Source organism: Arvicanthis niloticus, chromosome 14 (assembly GCF_011762505.2).
Source record: "Arvicanthis niloticus isolate mArvNil1 chromosome 14, mArvNil1.pat.X, whole genome shotgun sequence".
NCBI lineage: Eukaryota > Metazoa > Chordata > Mammalia > Rodentia > Muridae > Arvicanthis > Arvicanthis niloticus.
The window spans coordinates 27,359,930-27,387,096 of record NC_047671.1 but is presented as its reverse complement, the minus strand read 5'-3'; the positions used below and the strand labels follow the sequence as shown (position 1 = coordinate 27,387,096).

Sequence of the window (27,167 nt, the reverse complement as noted above, 5' to 3'; positions counted from 1 at the left end):
CTATTTCGCGGCTGGCTGGCTGGCGCTCTCTCCCGCCCTCTCCTCAACCCCCCCTCCCCCCAATGAACAAACTGTTCTCACTGTTCTCAGAGATTCTGAGAGATTCTGCCTGGGTGGGCAGTGGGCAGTGGGCAGTGGACAGCTCTTTTGCTGGACCACTGACTTCCAGAGGACCGAGAACCAGCACCTGCGCTAGGGGTGCGCTTCTCCACTTCCAACTTGCCAGCACGCAGAAGCCACAGTCCTACTTTGTGGACCCAGTTCCGACATCACTTTTCTACCAAGCCAGTTCTTCCTTCAATCCGACTTGAATTTCTGATCCTTTCTTCCCAAGCCTTGCCGGTCTACTGGATTTCTTAGCCAGGACTCTTTACCTTCCTTTGAATCTTTCCTTTGTTTTAATGAATGGTTTCTTATTAAAAGGCGCCTCACATCCGACCCAGGCAGCGAGATAAGAAACAGAACAGTTATCCTTTGCTCTACTACAGCTTACTTTCCAGGACCTTTCTCCCACCCAGAAAGGGGCTCGGGGGGAGCCACCTGAATCTGATGGCTGGAGCTCCTAAGAAACTGGACACCCAGCACCGTGGGGCCTGGGATCCGGCCACACCCTGCCTCTCTGCTTCCCCACCACCACCACCAATTACGCGCACTTTATCTGTCCAGCAGCTGTTTCCCTGCAGCCCTCCTGGCGGCATCCTGTCGCCGGGCTGGACTCACCGCGCACGCGCCTGATGCCCTCCGGTGTCACTCACACCCGCTGGGCTCGGGCTGCTGGGCTCTGGGAAGCTCCTCTGTCTGCTGTGCACGCGCAGAGCGCCCCCCCCCCCCCCCGCCTTTGTCAGTTGCCACTCTAAAGCCAGGTTGTTTTCCACGCGCGTTCCCTGAGTCGCCCAGCAGCGGAGGGCGTTCCCAGACCGCCCCTCCGCTGGAACGGGGCGGGGCAGCGACACACCTGCCAACTCACCTGCCCAACTTCACTCCAATACCAGGGCGACAGGTCGGCTCGTGAGCCCTCCTGCTGACCATAGGTTTCTTCTGTGCTGCGACCAGAATCACTGAACTCGAGAGCTGTGTCTTAACTTACTTTCTATTGCTGAGATTAACACATGAAGCAATTTAGGGAGAGGACTACAGAGGATGTCAAAATCACAGCCTATTCTCAAAGGAAGTGAAAGCAGGAACTCAAGCAGGGCAGAAAGCTGGAGGCAGGAACTGAAGCAGAGACCATACAGGAATGCTGTTTACTTGCTTTCCCCCCATTGTTTTGTTTGTTCAGGCAGCTTTCTTCTACAAACCAGGGGCTTCGGGTGTGTCACCGCCCACAGTGGGCTGGGCCCTTCCATGGCGATCTTTCATCAAGAAAATGCCCCCACAGACTTGCCTAGAGGACATCCGACGCAGGCATTTTCTCAATAGACCCTCACCTTCTGTCAAGCCGACCAAAACCTAACCAGCTGAGACTTAAACCCGTAGATCCCTATGGGTTCTTGCTCCAATGCACTGTGCATACAGTCTTAGACAAGGCTGCTAGTACTTTCTTCTGGGACGTGAAAATGCTGGTATTTATTTCGTATTATTACAGAAAGCGAGGGTCCCCTCAGGGTACTAAAGACTCGGAAGTTAATTCCACAAATAGGGTCTCGGTTAGCCATAGCCTCCTGTCTTGGACACTAAATTCACAGTTGGAAGAACAAAATACCGTGAGACCTAGTGTTCCTTATCAAGGTAACCTAAGCTTGTTTGTAGAGATGCCCCTTCCCACCTTTACCCTAAAATTTATCTAAAGACAGGATCTCGAAATGGCTGACCTGGAACTCACTATGTAGACTAGGCTGGTGTCAGACACACAGAGAACTACCTGCCTCTTCCCTCCCAAGTGCTGGGATTTAAAGTGTGCACACTCCACCTGGTCTAGATTTTTGTCTTTGTTTTTTTGTTTTGTTTTGTTTTGTTTTGTTTTGAGACAGGGCTTCTCTGTGTAGCCCTGGCTGTCCTGGAACTCACTCTGTAGACCAGGCTGGCCTCGAATTGTCTTTGTTTTTTAATAATGATTTCTTGAACTTAAAAAGAAATGAATATCACCTTGCCCCTAGTGACAGTAATGCAGAGATAAAAAGGATTCTCCTTTACTTCTTTCTTCAGTAGTAATCAGTCTTTAAAGTTTACCTACTTAAAAAATACATTTGTCCCAAGAGTGGTGGCACATGCCTCCCACATGATCCCACATGACCCCAGCACTCTTGAGAGGTTGAGGCAGGTGGTCCTCTGTGAATTCAAGGCCGGCCTGGTCTACAAAACGAGTTCCAGGTCAGCCAGGGCTACACAGTGAGTTTCTGTCTCAAACAAAACAAAACAAACAAACAAAAATATATTTGTCTCGTTTAAAATTCAAAACCATATTCTTGGGATTATTTCTCACTGATCTTTGGATTTTCTCAGTACCTGGCATACTGCCCAAGACACCTTTAGCACTGAATTAGTGTTTGTTAAATGGGTGGATACGAGAGCACAAACTAAGAATTGTGAAAGTCAGAGAGGGGGAGGAGGGTGGGGAGGGAGAGAGAGTTGAAATGGTGAAATGGGACTGCAGATATTTTGAAAATCAAAAGACAGTTACCCCGTTTCTCTGCCATTTCTCCTTTTTTCCTGAGGCATACAAGACTTAAGGGGAACCAGATAGAACTCCCAAACCAGTTGCAAAATTAACCGTGATACTATTTAGAGATACGTACTATAAGCTGCAAGATTGGATTCTGTGGGGTTAAATATATCTAGAAATGATGGACTAAGCTGCTGGGGTCTTGATCGGTAACAAAAACTGGCACTGGTTAACTGAAGCACGAATGGAATGCGTTGAAAGATCCTTGAGGGGCTCACTGAGTCAAGAGAGAGCACGAAGAGAAGGCCTGAGACATGGCTCAGCAGTTAAAAGTGCGTGCTCCTCTTCCAGAGGATCTGAGTTTAATTTCTAGCACCAACACTGGGCAGCTTACAACATTCTGTAACTCCAGCTCCAGGTGGATCTACTGCCTTCTTCTGACCTGCAAATGTACCTGCACATGCATGGCACACAGGCCAGGCACACAGGCAGGTGTGTGTGTGGGGGGGTGTAATAAATCTTAATAAAATCATAATAAATCTTAAACAAAATGGACAAAAGGACAGGATGAAGAACAAAGCTAGAAACGTGGGCAGTCACCCATGGAGGCAAGATGACTGATTTTCAACCTGTGGGTGGCGACTCCTTTGGGGGGGGCGTGTCACATATCAGATATCCTGCATATCAGATACGATTATGATTCATAACAGTACCAAAATTACAGTTATGAAGTAGCAATAAAATAGCTTTATGGTTAGGGATCACCACAACATGAGGAACTGTATTAAATGGTTGCAGCATTAGGAAGGCTGAGAACCACTGGGCTAGAGGATCAGATCCATGAAAACCACATGACAGGAAGAATGCCTCTGCTCTAACACTGGCAGGGGCCTATTTCATTACCAAGCTCTGGATGTGGTGATGGACACACATAACTGACCCAGCTGTCATCCTGTGAACAAGTGTTGACTGACACCTTCACTGTAATTCATTACAGTTGACCAAATACTTTTATGAATTGTCTGCTTCTCTTCACATCTATCTATCTATCTATCTATCTATCTATCTATCTATCTATCTATCTATCGTTGTTGTTACGTCTGTTGGCAAGGCAGAAGTGTCATGGAGGAAGTTCATGGTAAAGGAAAGCTTCTCGCCTCCAAGAAATCAGGAGGGATAAGGAACAGGAGAGAGAGAGAACAGAGATCCACCCCTCCAACTAGTTCCTACCTCCTGACAGCCCACTCTCCTGTGAATTCATCAGTGGATTGATCCACAGAGGAGGTCAGTGTTCTTGGGCTCCATTTGCCCCCTAATAAAAACAAAGGTGTTGGTTTCATGTCGTCTTAGTTACTTACTAACTGGTATGATTAAAATATCCCGATAGAAGCAACTTATAGACAGGGTTTGTTTTGGCTTACTGTTTCAGAGAGATACAGTCCATGATGGTGGAAAAGGCATGGCAGCAGGCAGAGAAGGTGAGGAGGCAGAAGCAGGAAGGTGGTTGGTTATATTACCCCTGCACTCAGTAACCAAAGTGTGAGCAGGAAGTGGGAACAGGCTACAAAGCCTCAAGGCTCCCAGTAACTCTCCTGCCTCTGACAAGGCTTCACCTTCTAACAGGTCCATAGCCTTCCCAAACAGCATCACCAGGAGTGTGTGTGTGTGTGTGTGTGTGTGTGTGTGTGTGTGTGTGTGTGTACGCACTTATATGAGCACTTATAGTGGGGGAACTTTTCACATTAAACCACATTAAACCATTAAATGTGGTCCTGCGGTACCTTCACAGTGTTCTGAGCCATCCATAGACCTGGCCCAGTCAGTCTTCTCTTTCTCTATAATCATACACAAGATCTCATGAAGACATAGGCATACGCTTGGGAGTGGAGGAGACTGTGGCAGAAAGGGGATCCATAGCCATTTGGGCCACTTATTCATATAACTCACGCATGCCTTCAGGATATACTTGAGCCTGGGCATGGATATAGTACATCCATTTAAAGACGGATTGCTCCTGTGCAAAAAGCTGGATGTCTCAGAAGTCCCTTCAGCTTCTTTATATCTGGGCCACACCTTGTAGGGTGCCAGTCACATGGAGGTGGGTCTTCTCCTGTTAATTATTCATCTTTAGAAATACTCTCTCACAGACACACCTACAAGTGTGTTTCCTAGGTGACTGGGAATCCTGTCAGATTATCAAGCCCATGCATCACATTAGTGAAAGCGTTTCTAAGGACAAAACATTTTCTCAGTGACCTTCAAGAAGTAAAAAAAAATGTATTAATCGGGGGTTCTTCAGATGGTGACAACCAATAGAGATTTATGTACAGACACAAGTACAGACAAAGATGGGAGGGAGGAAGAAAGATTAATTTCAACAGTTTGGTTTACGCAATTGCGGAGATTCTGTGAGAAGTCTTCCATGTATGCTAATAGGCTTGGGACTTGGGGAAGTGTTAAAACTATAGGTCCAAGCCATCTCCTGATACAGTTGTTTCCAGGTCGGTAGAGGTCGGTCTTTGTTCTGTTTGTGCCTTTGTCTGGGCTGGAACCCCTTAGAGACACCAGGCTAACCTTGGACTGGTAGAGATCAGCCTCCTTCTGCCTCTAGAGTGACTTGATTAACAGCATGTGCCACAAAGCCCAACATCTCCTTGAACAGGGTTTCTCAAGCCTTTCCCATTTGCAACCCTTTTCTCCTAAAATCCCAGATATACAGATATATAAAATAGTGTTACAAAACTGAACACGTATTAATTAACAAATCATAAAGAAATTTACTTTAAAGACAATTCTTTGGTATACATTTTCTTCTAAAGAGAGGAAAGAAAGGAGGGTTTATTCTGACTTCTAGTTCCGGGAGGTACACACTGTCATGGAAGAAAGGCACAGCAGCAGGAACAGGAGGCTGGCTGGTCACACTATACCCCCAGTCAAAAATTAGATGGTATAAATCTTAATAGTATAAACCTCATATTATTCGCTCATGACAAAAGCATATTTTTATGACAATAAGATTGATAATCTTATGTATTTAACATAAAAAATTCAACTTGAGAAGCTGGGAAGATGGCTGCAAAAATTAAGAGCACTGGCTGCTCTTCCAGAGGACCCCAGTCTATTCCTGGCACCTACATAGTAGCTCACAGCCATCTGTAACTCCAGTTCCAGGACACCTGATGTCCCCTTCCAACCTACTCAGGCACCAGGCATGCACACGATCCACAGACACACCTGCAGGCAAAATACTCTCACATCAAGTAAAATTAATAACTCTTTAAATTTTTTATTTTTATTTTGCATTTATTTATTATATTTATGTGAGTACACACAGCTGTCTTCAGACACACCAGAAGCAGGCACCAGATCCTATTACGGATGGTTGTGAGCCACCATGTGGTTGCTGGGAATGAAACTCAGGACCTCTGGAGGAGCAGTCAGTGCTCTTAACCGCTGAGCCATCTCTCCAGCCCCTAAAAATTTTAATAAATACTAAATTCTAATAAGTAGGTTTCTGAGGCTACCCTCTAGACCTATAATCATCGGGCCAATGATGAAAGATAACTTAGAGGCCGGGCAGTGGTGGCGCACGCCTTTAATCCCAGCACTTGGGAGGCAGAGGCAGGTGGATTTCTGAGTTACAGGACAGCCTGGTCTACAGAGTGAGTTCCAGGACAGCCAGGGCTGCACAGAGAAACCCTGTCTCGGAAAAAAAAGTAATAATAATAATAACTTAGAGATGAAAAGGAACCAAATTTCTGACTGTTAAAAAAAACAGGACACTGGAATCTGAAATATACAAATTGAAGAAGGGAAGGAGGGAGGAAAAGAAAATATATATGTTGCTTAAATTCATACAAATAGAGACATTGAGCACATCAGCACCTACATCTTGGCTTCTAAATAGCATTCCTCACTAAAGGAGCCACAGCTCTTGGAAGAAGGGACTAGTAAGCCTAAAACAGCTTGTTCTAGTTTCTTGTCCTGTTCCTGCAATAAAACAGTAGCCAAAACAACTTGGGGGTGGGGGTGGGGGTGATATTCATTTTGTCCTACACTTTACAGTCTGTCACTGAAGGAAAACCACGGCAGGAACTCAAGGCAGGAATCTGGAGGCAGAAAACTGAAACATGGAAGAATTCTGCTTGCTAAATTGCTTCTCCCTTTCCTTTATAGCCTAAGCCCATCTGCCTGGGAATGAATGGTGCTGCCCACAGTGGGTGGGGTCCTTCTACAACAAACAGTAATTAAGAAAATCCTCACTGCCTGCTGGGAGTGGCACACACCTTTAATCCCACTATTTGAGAGGCAGAGGTGGGTGGATCTAGGCCAGTTACAGGCCATCCTGATCTACAAAGTAAGTACCAGGACAGCCAGGGCTGTTATACAGAGCTCTGTTTCAGGGGTGGAAGGTAGGGTATGGAAAAATATAACAGTCAGAATGATAAAAGAGTTAACTTGCAAGAGTTTCCTGGCCAGTTCTAAGTTAATTTATCAAAGGGAATGTCAGCAAGTAATGAGAAATCAAGTAAAATAATAATCTAGGGTCTGGCAGGATAGCTCAATAGATAAGAACTCTTGCTGTTCTTCCAGAGAATTCAGGTTTGGTTCCCAATACCCACGTCAGGCCTTTTACAGTGGCCTGTAACTCTAGCTCCAGCAGCTCTAACACTAACACTTCAGTCCTTTGAAGTCTCACACACATGGCGTACACTCACACAGACAAGCACACATACATGTAAATAAAAATAAGCATTTAAAGCAATAATAATCCACAAGCCCGTACTGATATAGATAACAGGATAAATGAAGAAATAAAGACTGGGAAACTGTTCCTTATAGCAAAAGAAGCCTACTATACTTGAGTAGTCTGTAAGAAAATCCTTAAAGGATGTTGCTGTCGTGGAAGTTTGGTATAAAATGGAGTCAAAATATCTTGCCAAACTGGGTATGATGCTAGAGCCCTTAATCTCAGGCACTTGTGAGGCTGAGGCAGGAAGAGCACTAATTCAAGGCTGGCCTGGGCTAGAGTGAGTTCAAGGCCAGCCTGGGCCTGGTGGGGTGATTCACACCTTTAATCTCAGCAGAGGTAGACAGAACTCTGGGTTTGAGGCCAGCCTGTTCTACAAAGCAAGTTCTAGGACAGTAGGGTTACATGGAAACCCTTTCTCAAAAAAGCAATAAATAAATAAATAAACAAACAAACAAACAAAATCAGCCTGAGCAAGTTAGTGAGACCCTGTTTCAAAGTAAAAAGCACAGCGGTCATATGCATGCCCAAAGCATACAAGGCTCTACACTCAGTCCTCCATACTGAGGGCTCGCCTGTTCGGGAGGGCGTGAGGGAAGGGGGATTACCATACCCACTCATGACTTACAAAAGCAAAATGATGCCGGGCGGTGGTGGCTCATGCCTTTAATCCCAGCACTTGGGAGGCAGAGGCAGGCAAATTTCTGAGTTTGAGGCCAGCCTGGTCTACAGAGTGAGTTCCAGGACAGCCAGGACTACCAAAATCAAAATGATGTCTTTGCAGTGGAATAACTGCCGGCGCCACCTCACCCAAAATTTAATCTCACCAAAGGAAAGAACACGGAGTTGCTGCAAACGTGTTCTTGCTCCAGATGTTGAACCTGGATATACTGATGTGAAACCATAACATAGATGCAAATTAAAGGCCTGTCATCTTCAAAAGTGTTAATTCAGAGAAACTAAGAAGCCTGGTATGCTGGCACACACCTGCAATCCTGACACTTAGAAGGCAGGTATAAGAGAATTGCTGTAAGGCCCAGCACACCTTGGTCTACACGGTGAGTTCCAAATCAGTCAGGGAAGACAGTGTATCAAAAAGAAAACAGAACAAAGAAAATATACCCATAAACAAGAGCTAAAGAATCCAGATTGAAGAAAATGGGTGTGGCAGAAAAGAACGCAATGCAGTTCCAGATGCTAAATTGGATCCTGGGAAATGGCATTATTGGGACAACTGAGGAAGCTTGAATACAGACTGAGGATCAAACAGCAGTATTGTGTCAACATGAAATTTTTTGATTTTGAAAATCTACATTTACATGCCTTTAATCCCAGCACTTGGGAGGCAGAGGCAGGCGGATTTCTGAGTTCAAGGCCAGCCTGGTCTACAAAGTGAGTTCCAGGACAGCCAGGACTACACAGAGAAACTCTGCCTCGAAAAACCAAAAAAAAAAAAAAAAAAAAAAAAAATACGTTTGGAGAAATGGCTCATGGGTTAAGAGAACTTTCTGCTCTTCCAGAGGCCCTCGAACAGGTCCCAGCATCCAGTCAGGTGATTCACAACTGCCTTTAACTTCAGTCCAGGGTCTCTGAACTCACTGGTCATCTGCACACATGTGACATATATGCACTTAGACACACAGACAGACAGACAGACACACACACATAAATAAAAAAACAAATTTTTAATAAACTAGGGTTATAAAAAGATGCCATTGCAATTGGGAAATATACAGAAATATTTAAGGATTCAATATACGGTTATACATAGTTAGAAGTTAATTAATTAATAGTAGAATGCTATGTAGTTCTCAGCAAATAATAGTCCTGTTGCATCTAGTAGTCAATAAAGTGGCCCTTGCCATGTGATAGAAGGAAAACGAATTTGAAAACTTCACAAACCGGCCCCTCTAATTATCTTTGTGACTTTGGATATACTCATTAGAATTTCTGGGACTTGGTTTCATGAGTTAATCAGGTATAAAACCTATATGTCTTTTCTATGGTTTTTGTTTTGAGACAGGGTCTCACTATGTGACCTTAAATAGTTGAGAACTCACTAAATAGACCAGGCTGGCTTCAAACTCAAAGAGAGATCCACCTGCGTCTGCCTTCTGAAAAGCATGGAGCACCACATTCTGATACATCTGTATGTCTTTCCCATGGTTGACTGACAAAAAAAAAAATGAAATAATGTATAAGAAAAATATAAAATTCAGAATGCCCCAAATGGAGCAATCACATAACCATCTCGTAGTAGTTTGTGGGATTCATTGAGTTTATACAATTCTAAAGACTAAATGGCATTTTTTACTCAGACCATCTAAATCTAGACTGGGAAGCTCCTGAATGCAGAGGTGTTAGATCTTTATCCCTTGGTATCGTGACCAGCCCACAGTGGTACTCAGCAAGTAATGCTGGTACACATGCCTAATGGCTGCCCCTTTCGTGGCCACCGAGAAGGTTAAATATGTTTTCATTTCTCTTAGTCACCAATATGCTCTTGTTGTTCAGGATTAGACGTGGTGTTGTGGGTAGAGAGAGTACTGACTGACCTGGGAGTCTGGAAAAGGTGCTCAGATAAGACTTCGAATTTGTCCTCTGTTCCCTATGTCCCTCACTCATTACGTCACAGAATACAAATAGACCTTATTAGTCATTTTCATCAATCATTGTCTACAGAGAGACAGAATGCACTACACAGTGATCATGACACAATATGACATCATTATAGTAAGAGGGGAAAAAAAGGATTCTTTGCAGTTTGTATTGTTCTGCACATAATGTTTAATTGTTCTCTGACGTGGTCTTTTTCATCTACCACGCTCCATGAACATCATAGTTGGATTTTTTAAGAGTGAGTTCAACACTGTGTATTTCCACGGGGGTTATTTTCTTCTCTGTGACTGGCAAATGCCTGGTTCTGTGCATTTAATATTTGATCTCAGAAATGGCTAGGCATTCTAAATCACAGTAAGGCAGTCATAAAAGTCGTAAATGTCCACAAGGTGGCAGCATTGTATAAATATTGAAAACCAAAACACTGGGTTCTTGGAGACTCCCTTTTGTTGTGTATTCTAGAATCTATTGAGTAGATGTCTGATTTTGTAGATTCTTTTAATTATGACATTTATAGTTTCCTTCCTTGGTATATCTTGCAATCCCTGAAACTTAGGAACTTAAGTAATAAAAAGCATGTTCTTCAATATGAAAAAAAATGTTTAAGTAGATGAGCCTCAGCTGTCCTGTCAAAACATTTGAAACGACAAATTTTACCTATGCAATAATTATGGCATAAGCTAATGTGTATAAGAATAATAGATTGGATGTAATGGCAGATACTTTAATCCCAGCACTTGGGAGGTAGAGACAGGAGGATCTCTACGAGTTTGAGGCCAGCCTGAAATACATAGTAAATACCAGTAACATTGCATAAATTTTTGCAAATATTGTAAAATGAATGCAGTAAGAATTGCAAGAAATGGCTGCCTTAGCATGGAAAAATATCAATCCAGGTAGATGCCATGTAAAAACCCAATATTATCATATTGAGTAGAAGACAGGTTTGGAGACCTTTAGATAGCCTGGACATTCTTATTTCTGTTCCCTGTGACACACTTAAACACTTATGAATACCTTGTCAACAGGAATTGTCTCCATGAAAAACAAGTTGTAGAAATGTCCCAATGGCTGGCTGCTTTTCTCATTTCAGGTATCAAACAATAATTGTGATATTCCTCTTTTAGCTGGCAGCCTGTCTCCTCCCACTAGGAGGTTAAAGAATGTCACCTTTGGTTTGTCGACTTGTCTAATAATAACTGTAACAGCATATGTGTCTGCGAGGTTTATGGCTAAGACAGAGTGCTCTCCCATATCCTGTTTCAACAAATGCAGAGCAATGCAGTTCTTGAGACTATGGGGGGACAATAAAAAAATATAAGCTAAGACAGGATAATAACTGAACTTGAGCCTTTAAAAAATACCAAATAAACCCGGTGGTGATAGTACAAGCCTTTAATCTCACTTGGGAGGGAAGCAGAGGCAGGGGACTCTCTGTGAACTCAAGGCCAGCCTACTCTACAGAGTGAATTAACAAGGACAAGCTGTTCCAGGACAGCTAAGGCTGCACAGAGAAACCCTGTCTTGAAAAACCAGAGAGAGAGAGAGAAAGAGAGAGACCAAAATATGTTTCATATGGGCTAAACAGGCTACCAAGTAAGTAGAAGAATCCTGTCTATTATTTGCTTACATGGGTAAGATGTACTTTTAGGAGTTCTGACCAAGCTCAGAGCCCAACAGAAAGTAAGGAACTGGTAAACTACAAAAAAAAAAAAAAAAAAAAAAAAAAAAAAAACCACCACACACACACACACACACACACACACAAACTGCTCTTAAGTGTAAAGGGTTATTTCAATATGATCAGATATTTGATCTTGGTGGATTAGGGCCCTACCAACCAAACTGTCACCACCACAGACACACACATGACCACTCTGGCTCTGCTCACTCCACTGCAGCAAGTCTTAGCTGGCTCCAAGTGGAACAGTTATTCCATTTCCTGTGATAACCATCAATGCCTCCGGGCCTCAGCCTGGCAAGTTGAGAGTTAACAGGATGTGGTTTTAGGACCAGCACTCCTCAGGAATGGTAACTCGGGAGTCTCACAAAGAAAAGTGGATTACTAGAGTGAACCAGGAGTCACAGGATCACAGCTTCATGCCCTTGCTAGTGAGCAATGCAGATGGGAAAGGCTGGGAAGGACAAAAGAAAGGCACATAGAAATTGCAGAAACTCCAGAATTTAAGGACTAGTCTTCTTAATAAAAATAGCTAATAACACCCCAAACTGCCAGGCAGTACAGTAACGGTTCATACAAATTGAGTAAAACTATTAAAAATATGATTTGATAATCTAAACAGTGTCAGGTCAGTCTAACTAGAACTGTGGGAGAAGGAAGGCCAGTCAGTGAAGGCACATCGTCTCTTATTGCCTGATGCTCAAGCCCCTCCCCCACCCCCACAAGGACGTAGTGATGAGCACCTTCTTGTTAACAGTCAGGATGTATTTCCAGCTTTTGTGCATTACACTGCAGAACGTTCATTTCAGACAAACAAGTCACAGCCTCCAGCATTGTTTCAGAGCCATCCTGAGAAAGAGGGGAGATGCTTGGCTGGATTAGCACTGTTGAATTTCATTACTTTATTGTGTTGGGTGGTATAAGTCATTTCTCCTCTTACCCTATATTAAGCATTTTTTAAGGCAATAAAGGAGGAAGGGGGGCTTTTAGAGGTTATTTAACCACGTGTCCCTCTCCTAGCTTCAGGAATAGCTATTCTGAAAATTAAGTTATAATTGCTGTCTTTCTTAAATATCCTGAAAGGGAACTTGCCTCCCAGTCCCTTCTAATTACTACTATGCTACTGTAGCTCCTGTCGGAGGGCCATTTACTGTTGGTTTGTTTGTTTTGGGTTTGGTTTGGTTTTTGGTTTTTTTTGAGACAGGATTTCTCTATGTAGCCCTGGCTGTCCTGCAACTTACTCTGTAGACCAGGTTGGCCCTGAAATCCGAAATCCATCTGCCTCTGCCTCCCAAGTGCTGGGATTGAAGGTGTGAGCCACCACCACCTCTAGATTCTAGGTTATCCTGAGGCTCTTTGATCTCCAGTCCTTCCCAGCAAAGTCATTTTCCTCTTCTGTTCAACTGAATCAAATTAGTTGGAGAACGCAGTTGCTTCTCGAATAGACAACAAATGCCGTCTCAGCCCTGTCACATCTGTCAAAAGGAGATATTTTCACTAGCATGTTCAGAATCCAGATGAGAGAACAATGGAACTACAAAATTAAATTCATTACATTTTCTGTCAATATGTTAGTCAGAAAGGAAGACCTAACAGCCCCTTTTGGAAATAAAATTAAAAAACTTGGATTTGAGTGTGTAACTATAAAATTAAGTGAGAAGCTGGATTAGCCCTTGAGTGAGCTGAATCAGCAGATTGTATCAATACAGAATCAGTTTCCAGTGAACCTGTTTGATTATGATACAGAGAGTTTTTAGGCCAGTGGCATTTCTAGAATTATACTCTCTCTAATTAATGTTGTGTGATAACCAATATTTAGCTACAGTAATATTCATTATAGTATTGTTTGTTTAGACTAGAAAAGTCTGGAAAACAATAGACTATTCAGTTGGGATTGGTTCAGTATTCCATCAATAGCATTTACATTTCCATAGAGACATCAGGAGTGATACTGCAGAAGACTGGTTACATAGTACCATATCTCTAACAAATTATTCAGAGAGGAAAAAAACTGGTCTCAAGACAGAAGTATGGCCATTTTGTTAAATTTAAGAAATAAAATTAAACATAAAGTGTACACACGTATACTTGAAATGTTAAACAATCTTTAAAAATATTGAAACGTGAGTTTTATATAAACTAAAAAGGGCTAACAGGTGAGTAGAGAGGTCTTAAATTTATATCATTTGCCCACTGAGATATATGTAAGAAGCTTTATTAGGAGTTCTTACCAAGCTGGCAGTTGTGGCACTCGCCTTTAATCCCAGCACTTGGGAGGCAGAGGCAGGCGGATTTCTGAGTTTGAGGCCAGCCTGGTCTACAGAGTGAGTTCCAGGTCAGCCAAGACTATACAGAGAAACCCTGTCTCGAAAAAACATAAAAAAGAAAAAAAAAAAAAAAGAGTTCTTACCAAGTTCAGACTCCAACAGGGAGTAAGGATCTCATAAACTACAAAATAGTCCTAAGAGTCAAAGGGCTACTTCAGTATAATTTTTAAACTCTTTTTCCAGTATTGTGTACTGCATTTACAACATTGCCAGTCTTCTCCCCCATAGCTCCATTCCTGTTGTCCCCCACTCCCTCACAGCCGTATTTTATACACACACACACACACACACACAGAGGCATATGTATAATAAAGGTCACTTACATATAGCTGAACATTTGGCATTGGATAACCTATCCTATCAGGGAGCTCCACCCCAGAGAAGACTGACCATTACCTCTTGCAGCAGCCATTACTTGGCTTCATCTAGAGGTGGCACTTGAGATTCCCCACAACCATGCTGGGTATTAACTGGTGTTATCGTTGTGATGGTTTGTATATACTTGGCCCAAGGAGTGGCACTATTTGGAGGGGTAGGCTTGTTGGAGTAGTGTGTCACTGTGGGCATGGGTTTTAAGACCCTTCTCCCAGCTGCCAGGAAGCCAATCTTTTCCTGTTTGCCCTCGGAACAAAATGTAGAGCTCTCGGCTCCTCCTGCATCATGCCTGCCTGGATGCTGCCATGCTCCCGCCTTGATGATAATGGACTGAACCTCTGAGCCTGTAAGCCAGCCCCAGTTAAATGTTGTCCTCGTAAGAGTTGCCTTGGTCATGGTGTCTGTTCACAGCAGTAAAACCCTAACTAAGGCAATCATGGAGCCAGTGTTGTTTGAATGACCGTGTTGTTAAGATTTTGTGGATGTAACTTACTGTTGTGTATAGAAGACACTATGTCATAATCCACATTAACAAAATCCTCTGAACAATGCACTGAGGGAGAACAGAGACTAAGAAAAGAAAGAACAAAAGAAAGATACAATTGCTGTCAGTGTCAAATACAGGGAAACAGGCTGAGTAGCTGGTGACTCTGACCCAAAGGTATATTTCTGATATCCTGGGGTTTTCAATCACTCCATTGATTCCTGCATCTGATACTGACTATCCTCGGGGGTGTTTGATCGTTAGCGCCTGGGGCAGTGCTTGATGTATTTGTTCTAAAGGTGTTACATTTTTCTACTGATTTATAAGTTTGTGATCCTAGAGATGGACAAGCCAGCCTGTGTTTTTTCAATCTACCTCAACTTCTTGTTTGTTCTAATTTTACCCAAAACACACTCTGACTACCAACCAGGGAGCTTTTCTTGAGGAACACTGGCTTTACAAAACAATTGTAGCCACTTAAAAAAGTCTAGATTTGTCAATAAATACAGCTGTAATTACCGGGATATGATTGTTTAAATTTGTGTCCTACTTTTCAAAAGTTTTCTCTTGGTTAAGTTGGGGTTCTAGTCCCGCCTTTGCCATTAAGGTGTGTGTGATCTTGGGCTTGCCAGTTTATCATAGGAGAGGACAAGCGGTGTGTATGAAAACCCTCTGCAAATTGTATTTGAAATGTAGTAATTAAGTGGGGCAGTGGTGGTGCACACCTTTAATTCCAGCACTTGGGAGGCAGAGGCAGGCGGACTTCTGAGTTCGAGGCCAGCCTGGTCTACAGAGTGAGTTCCAGGACAGCCAGGGCTACACAGAAACCCTGTCTCGAAAAACAAACAAACAAACAAAGTTAGATATATAAGTTGACTTAAAAAAAATGTTTCCAGCTCCTTTCCCTCCCTCCTCTTCACCACCACCTTTGCCCTTTTCCCCCACAGTAAATCTTTGCCACGTGGGGAAAAAATGTTTCCAAATAAAAATCTAAAATCATTGACCTTCAGCACAGGTTTTTAGGGTTATTTTTACTTAATGTGGATAGATGTTTTGACTGCATGTATATCTGTGCACCACGTGGGTGAAGTGCTCCAGAGGCCAAAGGCCATCTGATCCTCTGGAACTGGCATTACAGACAGTGGTAAGACATCATATGGATGCTGGAAACCGACCCCAGATCTGCTAAAGGAGCTTCAAGAACTCCAGCCATCTTTCCAACCCCCCACCCCCCAAAATGCATTTTAATGACACAAATGTGGGAAGATAAGGATCTCAATAAAACACATGAAATTAGATTAGTAGATGAAAAAACACACAGTTCTCTAATTTTGTGGAACGCTTATCACCTACCTCAGATGGCTCTCAAGCATCTGTGACTCCAGTTCACCCGCTCCAGTTTCCTCTTGCACCCACGTATGTGGTGCACAAAAACTCATGCACGCACACAACATACAAAATTTAAAAACATCGTTTTTTTTTTTTATTTTAATGTTTATTTTAGTATTGACTTAAAAGTTTTACAACTCAGGCTGTATTCGTATTTCATAGCACCCGTGGGAGCTTTTGTAAACCTTAACTTTCACACTCAATTTGTAGTAAAATTTTGTACCTGAAAAATAAGGTCAAGCCCTATTTTATCAGTTTTAAATAAAAAATTACCTCAGGTTTTAAACAACGTCGGTTTTATTTTGTAATATTTATTTATACCGTTTGCGTTAATAGTGTTACTTCTCAATATGACCCAAGACGAAACTGTTTTCTTTGGGGATGGGTATAACAAATTTTACTAGGTGCAATTTCCTTATTGTTGTTAAGTTTTTCTGTTCATTACGTAATATTATGAAGCTTCTTTAGAATTGTTTCTTTCAGATAATAAGTGTATTCAAAGGATACGAACAGACACAGAGCGAGACTAATTCCAGGTTCTTTATGCTCCCTTTAAAAAAAAGGGAAGGGGAGCTAGCAACATTTCACGGAGCGTTGGACTCTAATTACTGCCACTTCCTAAACCCAGCTCGCCCAGAGCAGCTTTTCTCTTTTCATCAGAGACCACAATCTATTTCGACCCACTGTGATGGAAAAGGACGGCCCCAGAGTGACCTGAAAAAGGATCAAAGGCTATAAACCGCTTCAAACGCGGAAGAAAAAAAAAAAAAAAAAAATCACTCAACTCCCAAGGAGACCAGAAGCTTTCATTGGCCACATTTGAAAAGAAGGTGACTCCTAACGCGCTCTCCTGACGCACAGCAAGATACTGCCCTCGGGGTCCGAAGTGACTAACAGGTAGCAAGAGGAGAGCCGCGACCGACCGGAAGTAGAAGTTAGCTCGGGCGGGGAAGAGAACAGGCCGCACCAGGCCTGCGCACTCCGCAAGCACCTCAGTGCGCAGGCGCAGCTGGGCGTGACTGGGTGACGCTAGGAGCGTGGGCTGCGACTCTCGCGAATCCGGTTCCGCCCTCCCTTTCTCAACCCACCCTACCGAAAGAGCGCCCGAGATCCCTTTCCCAGAGTGCTCCGCGCCGTGAAGAAGCGGCTCCCGGGGACTGGGGGCATTTTGTGTTGGCTGGAGCTGAAGTAACAAGATGGCGGCATCAGCGGAGTGACGGGTTCCCTCCGGGCCGGAGCCGGCGGCAGTGGTGGCAGCGGTACCGCCGCCCTAATTCACCGCGCCCCTTCCCAAGCCCGCAACGTCGCCGCGAACGCGAAACAGCGGCGGCCGCCCAAATATCAAGTGGCCGAGCTTCAGCAGCCGCGACCACCCTTCACTAACTGCGGCCTGGCCCTCAGCAAGCGGCCGCGATCCGGCTTCTCTCAGCCGCCTTTGCGCCCTGTAACGCCAACAAAGCCTTGGTTTTAGGTTGCCTGCCGCGCTCTTCAGTTCTGCCGGGTGGAACAGCCCCGGAGGCTTCCATCCTCCTCTAGAGGTGCCGGGGCTTGGCCCCCGCCTCCATCTTCGCGTCTCAGGATGGCGAGCAGCAGCGGCTCCAAGGCCGAATTTATCGTCGGTGGGAAATACAAGTTGGTGCGGAAGATCGGATCTGGCTCCTTCGGGGACATTTATCTAGCGATCAACATCACCAATGGCGAGGTAATCACCCGCTTCGGGGGGAACGTTAACGCTGTTTTTTTTTTTTTCACCCCAACCCCCCTAAGTACTCCAAACCTCTTCCCACTGCACGCACGCACGCACGCACTGGGGAGTCCAGAGCGAGCCAGTTTTCCTGGCTTAGCAGCCTCCCCCACTATTTCCCTAAAAAGGAAAAACCCGGTAGAAAAGGCAGGGTAAGCTCAGAGGTTTCCCACTTTGTTCAAGGTATCTCATTTTAACCGTTATTTGAGACGAGAAGGGCGAAGTCGTATGATCGCCAAGGTTTTCTTTGTATTTCTTAAATTTAATCTGGGGTTCTTGTTCGAGTTAGAACAGTTTCCTTTAAAGAGTCTCGCCTTACGTTCCATGGTTGCCTGTCTTCTGGATGACTCCCTTCATTCACTTTAGATTTAGAGGACATGGAAAGGGTTCTCCTTTGCCCCCCTGAAAAGGCCTTTGAGGCTGCTTGTGCTTTGTAATTACTGAGGTAGCTTTCCCCATCTCTTCAAAACGTCCTTGTAGAAGCAAGCACTGCTAACATTTCTTCTCCTTTCCCAAGTGAGTTTGAATCTGTAGGGATTTTGATACCATCGTCCCCTTTCCTCTGCAGGAAGTGGCAGTGAAACTAGAATCCCAGAAGGCCAGGCATCCCCAGTTGCTGTACGAAAGCAAACTGTATAAGATTCTTCAAGGCGGGGTTGGCATCCCTCACATACGGTAAGAACCTTTGAGCACGTAGTCGATCACAGAGGGGATTGCGAAATGTTGAAAGGGGTTGAGGCTGGTAATTGGACCCGATGAATCGGTCTTGGTACTGAGTCCTCCAGATTCCACAGTTAACCGTAATCGTTGAGTAATTTTTAGTTCTCCAACTTAGTTGAAATTTTGTTGGTTGCACTGCTGCATTTAGCTTCTGTCATTTTTCCGCTTCCCGAGGCTTTCATTTGCAGTTAACTATGCGGGCCGTCTTTGGCCCCTACGCGGAAGGGTTGGCTTCTCGCTATTTTTAAGGAGACCTTTGGTGTTCATACGTTTGTCCCCTGAAGTGGTTTTGAAGGTGTGGATGTAACTGAGTTTAGTCTATTGGGGTTGCTGTCGGAGCTGGTTTGGGAAATGGCTGCTCTTTTGTTGTGTTTTTGTTCCAACATGTCTTCCTCCTCCGCTTAGAAAATGGCGGAGCGACGTGACTCAACCCCCATATTCCTGCCTTTTTCTCAGCTTGGAATCACAAAATAAGCATTCTTTGTCAGCCTTAAAGGGATTAAAGCCAATAATTGAGTTTCATAAGGCCATGAGATTCTGGGAAGGAGATGACAAGGCTATGTGATCTCTGCAGCAGATGCGACATAAACTTGTGAAATTGTACTCATGTAAAATTTTTGCCCTGTCCAATGCGTTCATTGCTTTTTTTGCTTTTGTGAATGGTAATGTTTGATATGTTTCAGTTCCTACAAACTTTATGTGCGATGGCAAAGGCAGTTTTGAGCAGCACCAACTGTTAATCTGCTGGTCAGCTATATAAAAGAAAGCTTCGCTTGACAACAGTTTGATAAATAGTTCAACCTGTTGAATTATTTTGTTGGTAACATTTAAAGGGAGTTAGAAGGGGATGAATATTAAATAGAAATAATCAGGATAGAAACTGCTCTTTCAAGTATTTTAATGTTTTAGAATTTTAAATTTTGTTTTTGAAATTAGCCTCTTTAAAACCATGGTTCTAAATCCCAGCTGTCTGCTAGCAGTACTCAAGGCTACACTTGCAGACGGATCATAACTGAAAGTTAAATGGGCTGCTACATATGTAGTCTCTCCTATCCCTCCCTCCCCTCTGCCATGAGCTATGTAGACCAACAACCACCCTGGGCCTGGAACTCAGAGAGATCAGCCTGCCTCTGCGTTCTTAGTGCTGGGAATAAAAGATCGATCCGTACCTGGGCTTTTTTTCTCCCTTTGAATCCTCAAAGAATTGTCTTCAACCTAAATAACACTACTTTTAAAAACACAGTTTTTTAAATTTTAATAAAGATGTTGGGAGATAAATACACCACTGATTATTTGTAAATGAGCTCTTTGAAAATCCAGATTTATGTGGCAAATGCTAAAGTGAAATTGGAGAAGATCTAAATTTGAGTTTTGAACATTTTTTTGTCCCTAATATACACAGTCATGGGAGGAAATAAGGCCCTCTGTCTCCACTGATTTGGTTTCATTGCCATTGTTTTTCCTGGGATTTCTTAGAAGTACAATCACTGTATCAGATCATTTGTATTTGATTCTTTTCATATATTGCCCTCTGTTGGGAGAGTTCTACATTTCAAAAACCAGTCCTTGCCTTTTCAATGGTAAACAAATGCTAATGTGTTGTCTAGTATCTTATTTAAGGACCATGCTGATGCAGATCCTTAAGGGCAGTGGGTAGTATACTAAATAAACAGATAAATAAATTAACTTGGGAGAAGACTAGTAGGTGCCTACTATAAACTGTTGAGTGCAGAGAGTTAAGGCCTTTGTAAGTAAACTTTCCGTGGGTGTGGCTAAATAGGATTAACCTGACTTTTAAATTAAGGCTTCCTGGGAAAGGAGATGAGATTTCAGGAAGAAAGCTTGGTAGACTGGTTGGGGAGGGCATCCAAGAATAGATGGCTTCTGGGAGTGGTTCCTAGGGCAGAATGGTAATTATGGGGGGGTGGGGAGAGTGTACTGGGATAGCACAGTGTAGGAATGGGTACATAGAAACAACAAATAAGTGTGTTGGGTTTTGGTTTTGTTTGTTTTTAATTATTTTTGAGACAAAGTTCACATTGTACAGTTCTGGCTGGCCTCAAGCTCAGATTGTTTTGTCCTTCCCTCTCATTGGTTTTAAAGGGAAATAGCATTTTTGTCTATTCCTTGGTATTTCTATGTCACTTATGCATAATAGGTAGAGAGATAGACCCACACACATATATAATATTGGTAAATACTAAGATGGCTGCTAAATAGTGCCATCTGTTTTACTCATTAATTGATATTAATTTAAATTTTTACCTCATTGTACCCGCCCCCCTTTCGTACTTTGGTTTATGTACGTATGTATAATCTTTTCATAAGATTGACATTAGGATAATCTGGTATATCCTAAAAGAGACTCAGTTGCCTATGAAGGTGGTGGCCTCCCTCTTCCTCTGTACTTTGAGGGACTTACAGCCACTTAGAAGTCTAGCCTCAAGAGTATGACATTCAGTTGTATGATACAAGAAGCTGATTCCGTTGGCTTGTGGGATAACTGGAAGCTCATCTAGAAGCACTGTCTTTTGTATTCCCTTTCTGTGTGCTGTTCTCAAGTCAGTTCACTTTCTCTAAAGGAAAAACAGTTTTCATAAACAGGAAGAGTTGTTACCTAAGTGGAAATGGATAGAAGTTTGGGTATTTGTGCTCTAGAGCTGCTGAAGGCTCTTGAAGCTGAGGTGATCTAGAGTCAGCCTCTTCACTTCTTTTAAGGTACATCAGCTTCCTCATCTATACAATTAAAGATGACTAATTTATTAATGTTTTTAGGTTTGTTGAGGGTGGGAGAGTGCTGAATATAAAGAAATGTTGAGGAGGCTCTGCAGTTAAGAGTATTTAAGGTTCTGAGTTGAGGTCTCAGCACCTGCTGGTTGTTCACAGCTGGCTCCAGCTCCAGCTGCAGGGGAGTGTGATGTCCTCTTGTCATCCAGGCACTTGGACTCACATGACATTCACATACATACTTACACACTTTTACTACCAAGGAAAAAATAGGAAATGTATTCTTCTGGGAAAAAGAACTCATTCCCAGCTTTTTATGTTCAGAAGTTTGGGTGTGAATAGAGATTTCCTATTAAAAGTGTTTTTGATTGCTTAATTGAAGACCTTTCAGTTCATGAGTTTCTAAGGCCTGCTTCCAGGTGATAGTTACAACAAGCGTTTTGTTTTTCAGAGTTTGGTACTATGTCAAAGTCTTACCATTAAATGTTTTTATGAAACTACCTCCAAGACTAATAAATGCTGCATCTGCTTCTGTCAACTTTTAGATTAACTATTTAGAAAGACATAATGGTAAAATATACTTTTATAGGAAAAGTGTGTATAAGAAGGTGGTTTAGATATGGGAAAATAGTTTTTGCTTATGTTATCTTCCTGCATTTGCACTTACGAAGCATTAGTACAGTCGCTGCTAAAAGGAGTTTAAACAATTGCAGTCTTAAACTTCTGCATTAAGTATGTATGTTGTGAATAAGGTTGTAGGTTGTAGTGTTTAGAGGAAAACAGCTGTTGAAGGTGTTATGAAAAGTGACTTCTTTCAAAGTGTACCTAAATTCAGGTGTACTAGAAATGCTTTGTATTGTTAATTTGTGGGATGGTGGTTTTGAGCTGACAACCTAAGAGAACATCTACTGACACAAATTTTAAAAAGAACATCTGATAAATTAAACTTTGAGTTCCTTGCTCCGTGTTCTCCAGAGAGCCATTATCACCTCAATTGTCAAGGTCACATCTTGCCTGCTCTATACTCCACACCTTTATTTGATACCGAGAGAAGCATACTCTCTCAAGTACCATTTTCCCAAGGAACAATATAGCTAGGCTTGATTGATGGCTCATACCAGTAATCCCAGCATTGAGAGTATTGTGAGGCCAGCCTGCAAAGGACCTGCAAAGAAAAAAATGTATAGGCTGGGTTCTAGAATTTGTTGCATCTTTTTAAGTCAGGGTTTCAACATGTAACTTGTCTGACCAGGAACTCAACCTTGTAGACCAGGCTCACCTTGAACTCTGATATCCTTCCTCCAGAGAGTTGGGATTAAAGGTGTTCCCCACTACTTTTCACTAATTCAGCCTTGGGTTATTACTAAGTAAGTTATTTGAATATCTTTTGTAGCTACTGGTGAATAAATGTCTACTTAAAATAATGCTCTTTGGTTAAGGCTTAGATATTTTACGTATAATAAAATGCAAAGATGCTAATATGCAGATGAAGTAGTTTTGATGAATGCATGCCCTTACTGAGATAAAAGAATTATGTATACACATTGCCTATCTTTTATAAACTACAATCTGAATTTTTAGGTTTGTTTTGTTTTGTTTTGTTTTGTTTTTCGAGACAGGGTTTCTCTGTGTAGCCCTGGCTGTCCTGGAACTCACTCTGTAGACCAGGCTGGCCTCGAACTCAGAAATCCGCCTGCCTCTGCCTTTTAGGGTACTTTTTTTATATCATAATTGTGTGCCTTTTTTTTTTTTTTTTTTCTAAATTTTCTAAATTTGATAACTGACCAAAACAAAGTACTAACAACACCAAAGCCTTCAGGTTACTAGTCTGCTTCTTACCTTCACTTCTCTGTAGAAGTTACCTGACAAAATAATTATGTGGTTGTGATGCTCCTGGTTGAATTCTCAGTGATAGTTAATAACTTTAACTTGATTCTCTCCCTCTAAAGACCTAGAATATTGCCATTCCCTAGTCTTGGTGACCAGTGAGTAAGACTGTATTGTGGCTGCTTTTTAACAAGGACTTTGAAAGTGCCATACAGAAAGAATTAGTTGAAAAGTGTTAGATATTAAAATGGAAAAGGCAAAAGCCAAACTCTATTTGAACCTAGAATTCCATAATTTTTGAGGCAGGAGGTCCAAGAATAGCCTGAGCTGCATTGCTCTCAATGATGACGATGATGATGGTGGTGGTGGTACAATAATAATCTAACCAAACAAACAGGAAAGAGCTCGGTAGTTAATGTGTACTCCTCTTACAGGAGATCTGAATTATATTCCCAGCACCTATTTTAGGTGGCTAATGACTAACTCCAGCTCCAGGGAATCCCAACCCCTCCTCTGTGATCACTCCACTCATGATACATATAAAGGTTTTGAAAAAATAAATAAAATGAAGAACAAGAGTCATGTTATATATTAATTATCTCTTTTAATCACTACAAGAGTCCTATAAGTTGGGAGTTTCATATAAAAATAACATAGTATATGATATAGATATTTAAGGCCTTTTAGGGTGATTCTGATGTAGAAAGACACTGGAACAACCATACTACACTATGTAGGATAACTTTTGCCTATCTGCTCAGCTAATTTATCCCTATTGTTCCTGAAGTATATATCAGTAAGACCTTGACCTTCGAATTAATTCCAGCACTTGGGAGGTTGTCTTAGGTGGGTCTCGAGTTTGAGGTTAGCCTGGTCTACAGAGCCAGTTCCAGGCCAGCCACAGCTGCCCAGAGAAACCCTGTTTCAGTAAAACAACAATGAACTCTTTATGTGCTATGCTGTTAACCTCATACAACCAGATGGTTTGGTGATTTTTGTTGTTGGGGGGGGGGTAAAGTAAAACTGAATTGAAAACATTGTGTTTTGTGTGCACTCTTACAATGCTTTGAAGGAAGAACAGGTCTTACTTACTGATAGGCTCTGCATAGCCTTTGGGTATAAAGAAGCTTTTACTGTGACTTGATTTTATGTGTCTTTACTGTGACTTGATTTTATGTTTGCTTTTTTAATCCAGCTGAAGGAATAAATACTGTACATATTGAATTTTAGAAGTAATTGATACGTGTATGGTTAAGTTCTTTAGTTTCTAATTGAAATGTTCTCCAGTTCTAATACTTGTATTAGACTAAGACTGGGCTAATGCTCTTTCTTTTGCCTTGAATACTGTTCTAAAGAAACCACTGTATCCTTGAAATTTAATGTCCCAGAACCATTTGTGATAGAACACACATGTAATCTCAGAATTCAGAATTATAGGCCAACCTGGGCCACAAGTGAGACCTTGTCTTTAAAAAAAAGGGGGGGGGGTTTAGTTTATAAGTTTAATTACTATCTTTGCCATTTAAAATGTCTAGTTCAATATCAAGAAGGGGGTTGCTGCATTGAGTATTGTGTGGTGTGTGCTGTTTTTGCTTGCTTGTTTGTTTGTTTTTTTAAGAAAACGACTACAGTGGCTGAAGTATAGGTAGTATAAATTGCCCTGTGTTTAATTTGTATTGCCTTTAAATGTACAGTGGAGAAATTTACAAGTGAACTTTAAGACATTGTTGTCCTGCCCTTATCTGAAATTGAAAAGCTTGGAAATAGTTTCATTAGAAGTGTCTCATATGTGGTACTTTGTAAAAGTGTAGGGAGAACCTTCTTGACTAGAGTTCATGCTTTTATTAGTAACATTCTCTACTTTTTCTTCACATTTATTATTTATTTTTGTTTTGTTTTGTTTGAGATGGGGCTTTTACTACTACATAGATAAGGCTGGCCTCAAACTCAAGATCCACCAACCTTATCATCCCTAGTGCTCAGATTAAAGGTGTGTGCAATTCCACCACGCCTGGCTTCCTGTTTCTGATCTTCATTATGCATTATTATTAATATATTATTATTATTTGGAATTGGTTTTGTGTGGGGGCTGTTCCTAATACCAAATTGTTTTTGGTGAAATCAGTGTTCAAGTTTTGAATTTGTGCAATTTTAATTCAGAATTGAATGTTAGCTTCAAATAAATCTATAATAGTTGAAACTGTCTTGGTTAAGTTAATATACTTAAACATATAAGCATGCTTATATATAGCATGTCTAAGTAAGTTATATATAAAAACTTTTTTCCTATGAGTGCCCACTGTGTAACAGCAAGTTTAAAATAAAATAGGCACACTTCGATGAAGAGTTAAAAATTTTGTGTTTGGAGCATGTGTTATGAGTCAAGCATGTGGCACCAATAACTTTGACTTCCTCTGAAAATTAAAGCAACCGTTCTCAAAATGGATTGAAAAACAATTCTCAAAATGAGATTGTATGTGTAAGGGCATGAGAGTTTTCTTAATTTCAAGAGGATAGTATGTAAAAAAGAATAAGCTTCAAACTGGACCTAGAAGTGAGTATTCAGTTGCTTTCATTGGTCATTGTCCTAATTAGAGGTGTCTGTTTCTATCACAAAGCACCATAACCAAAAGCAACTTTGGGAGGAGTTTATTTTAGCTTAGAGTTCGGTAGCACAACTGAGGGAAGTCCGGGTAGGAACTTGGAGGAAAAGCTGAGTCAGGCCATGGAGGATGATGCCTGCTTGCTTGCTTGCTTGCTTGCTAGCTCAGACTGCTTTACAGCAGCATTTAGGACCACCAGATGGGTCACCTACATCCTTGTAGGCTCACCTACAGGCAATCTAGTGGAAGTATTTTTTCAGATTAAGGTTCCCTCTTGTGTAATGCTGACAAAACTCTGCAGCACAGTCAGAATCAAGGGACAGATACCTTTAAGGATGTCTGTTTGAATCCAGTGAAGTGAGCCTTTCTCAGACCTATAGCTACATGACATGGTTAGAGAGATGGCTCACCATCTATTCTTGGGTAAGAGCATTTGTTCCTCCTTGAAGATTGGAGCTCTATTCTAAGCACCAAGATGGTGGCTCACAGTCATTCAAAACATACAATCCCTTTCTCACTCTCTCTCTCTCTCTCTCTCTCTCTCTCTCTCTCTCTCTCTCTCTCTACATATATGTATGTGTGTGTGTACACACACATATATTCTCAAGTATTAAACTTATGGTCACGAGCCTCCATAAATACTCCAACTGTCCTTAAGATTTCTATAACTTCTAATTAGAGAATAGAAGAAATATTAGAAATAACTTTAAATGACAGTTTGCTATTGAAAAGCTTGGCCTGTTTAATATGAATATTTTATTTTTGTCATGTACAGAGTTATATAGTCATTACCATAATCCAGTTTAGGGTATTTTCATCATATTCCTCAAAGATACCTTGAATCCATTAGCAGTTATTCGCTATTTCCTTGCTGGCCACAGGAAAGCAGCAGTTTTCTTTTCTGTATGTGTATGGTTAGTTGCCTATTAGGAAAATACTGATCAGGGCCTTGGACATTTAACAGTGGGAACGTGCTTGCTTGGCATCTAGGAGCCTCTGGGTTTGGTCTACAACACCCAACCAAAAGAGCAAGAATATTGAATCATTTGTGATTGATGTACAGATGATGGCTATATTTTTCACTTCCAATGAATAAAGGCATTTTAATACTTGAATCTCTTGACCTTCACTTGTCTACACTTTGCCCCGTAATGCTAATACTGTTATCAGTATTTAAAGTAGTGAGAGCCTGAACTGCCAAAAAATTCATTCATTGTGATTTTTGTCAAACTTTAAGTAGTATAAGAATACATAGCTTTAACCAAGAGAAATGTAAGTAAAATAACAGATATAAAATGGTTTTTTAGTGAATTAACTAG

The 27,167-nt window shown here is 41.8% G+C and overlaps 2 protein-coding genes across 9 annotated transcripts in view; one reads left to right on the top strand and one right to left on the bottom strand.

Annotated features, from left to right (window-relative positions):
- Arhgef37 (Rho guanine nucleotide exchange factor 37) overlaps positions 1–1,143 on the bottom strand; it is a 45,516-nt gene extending 44,373 nt beyond the window's left edge. For 3 of the 5 annotated variants that reach the window (XM_076912574.1, XM_076912573.1, XM_076912572.1), the window contains exon 1: positions 721–874. The gene's annotated coding sequence lies outside the window, so the exon portion shown is untranslated. Of the gene's footprint in view, positions 1–720; positions 875–967 lie in introns of those variants that run through there. The other 2 variants (XM_034517628.2, XM_076912575.1) reach the window with 2 other exon arrangements.
- Positions 1,144–17,221: 16,078 nt separating this feature from the next.
- The window catches only part of Csnk1a1 (casein kinase 1 alpha 1), a 34,629-nt gene continuing 24,683 nt past the window's right edge, over positions 17,222–27,167 (top strand). For 2 of the 4 annotated variants that reach the window (XM_034518199.2, XM_034518196.2), the window contains exons 1-2: positions 17,222–17,929; positions 18,540–18,646. In XM_034518199.2, coding sequence (XP_034374090.1) covers positions 17,807–17,929; positions 18,540–18,646 — 230 coding nt within the window. In that variant the 5' untranslated portion in view covers positions 17,222–17,806. The remainder of the gene's footprint in view (positions 17,930–18,539; positions 18,647–27,167) is intronic. The other 2 variants (XM_034518192.2, XM_034518194.2) reach the window with 2 other exon arrangements.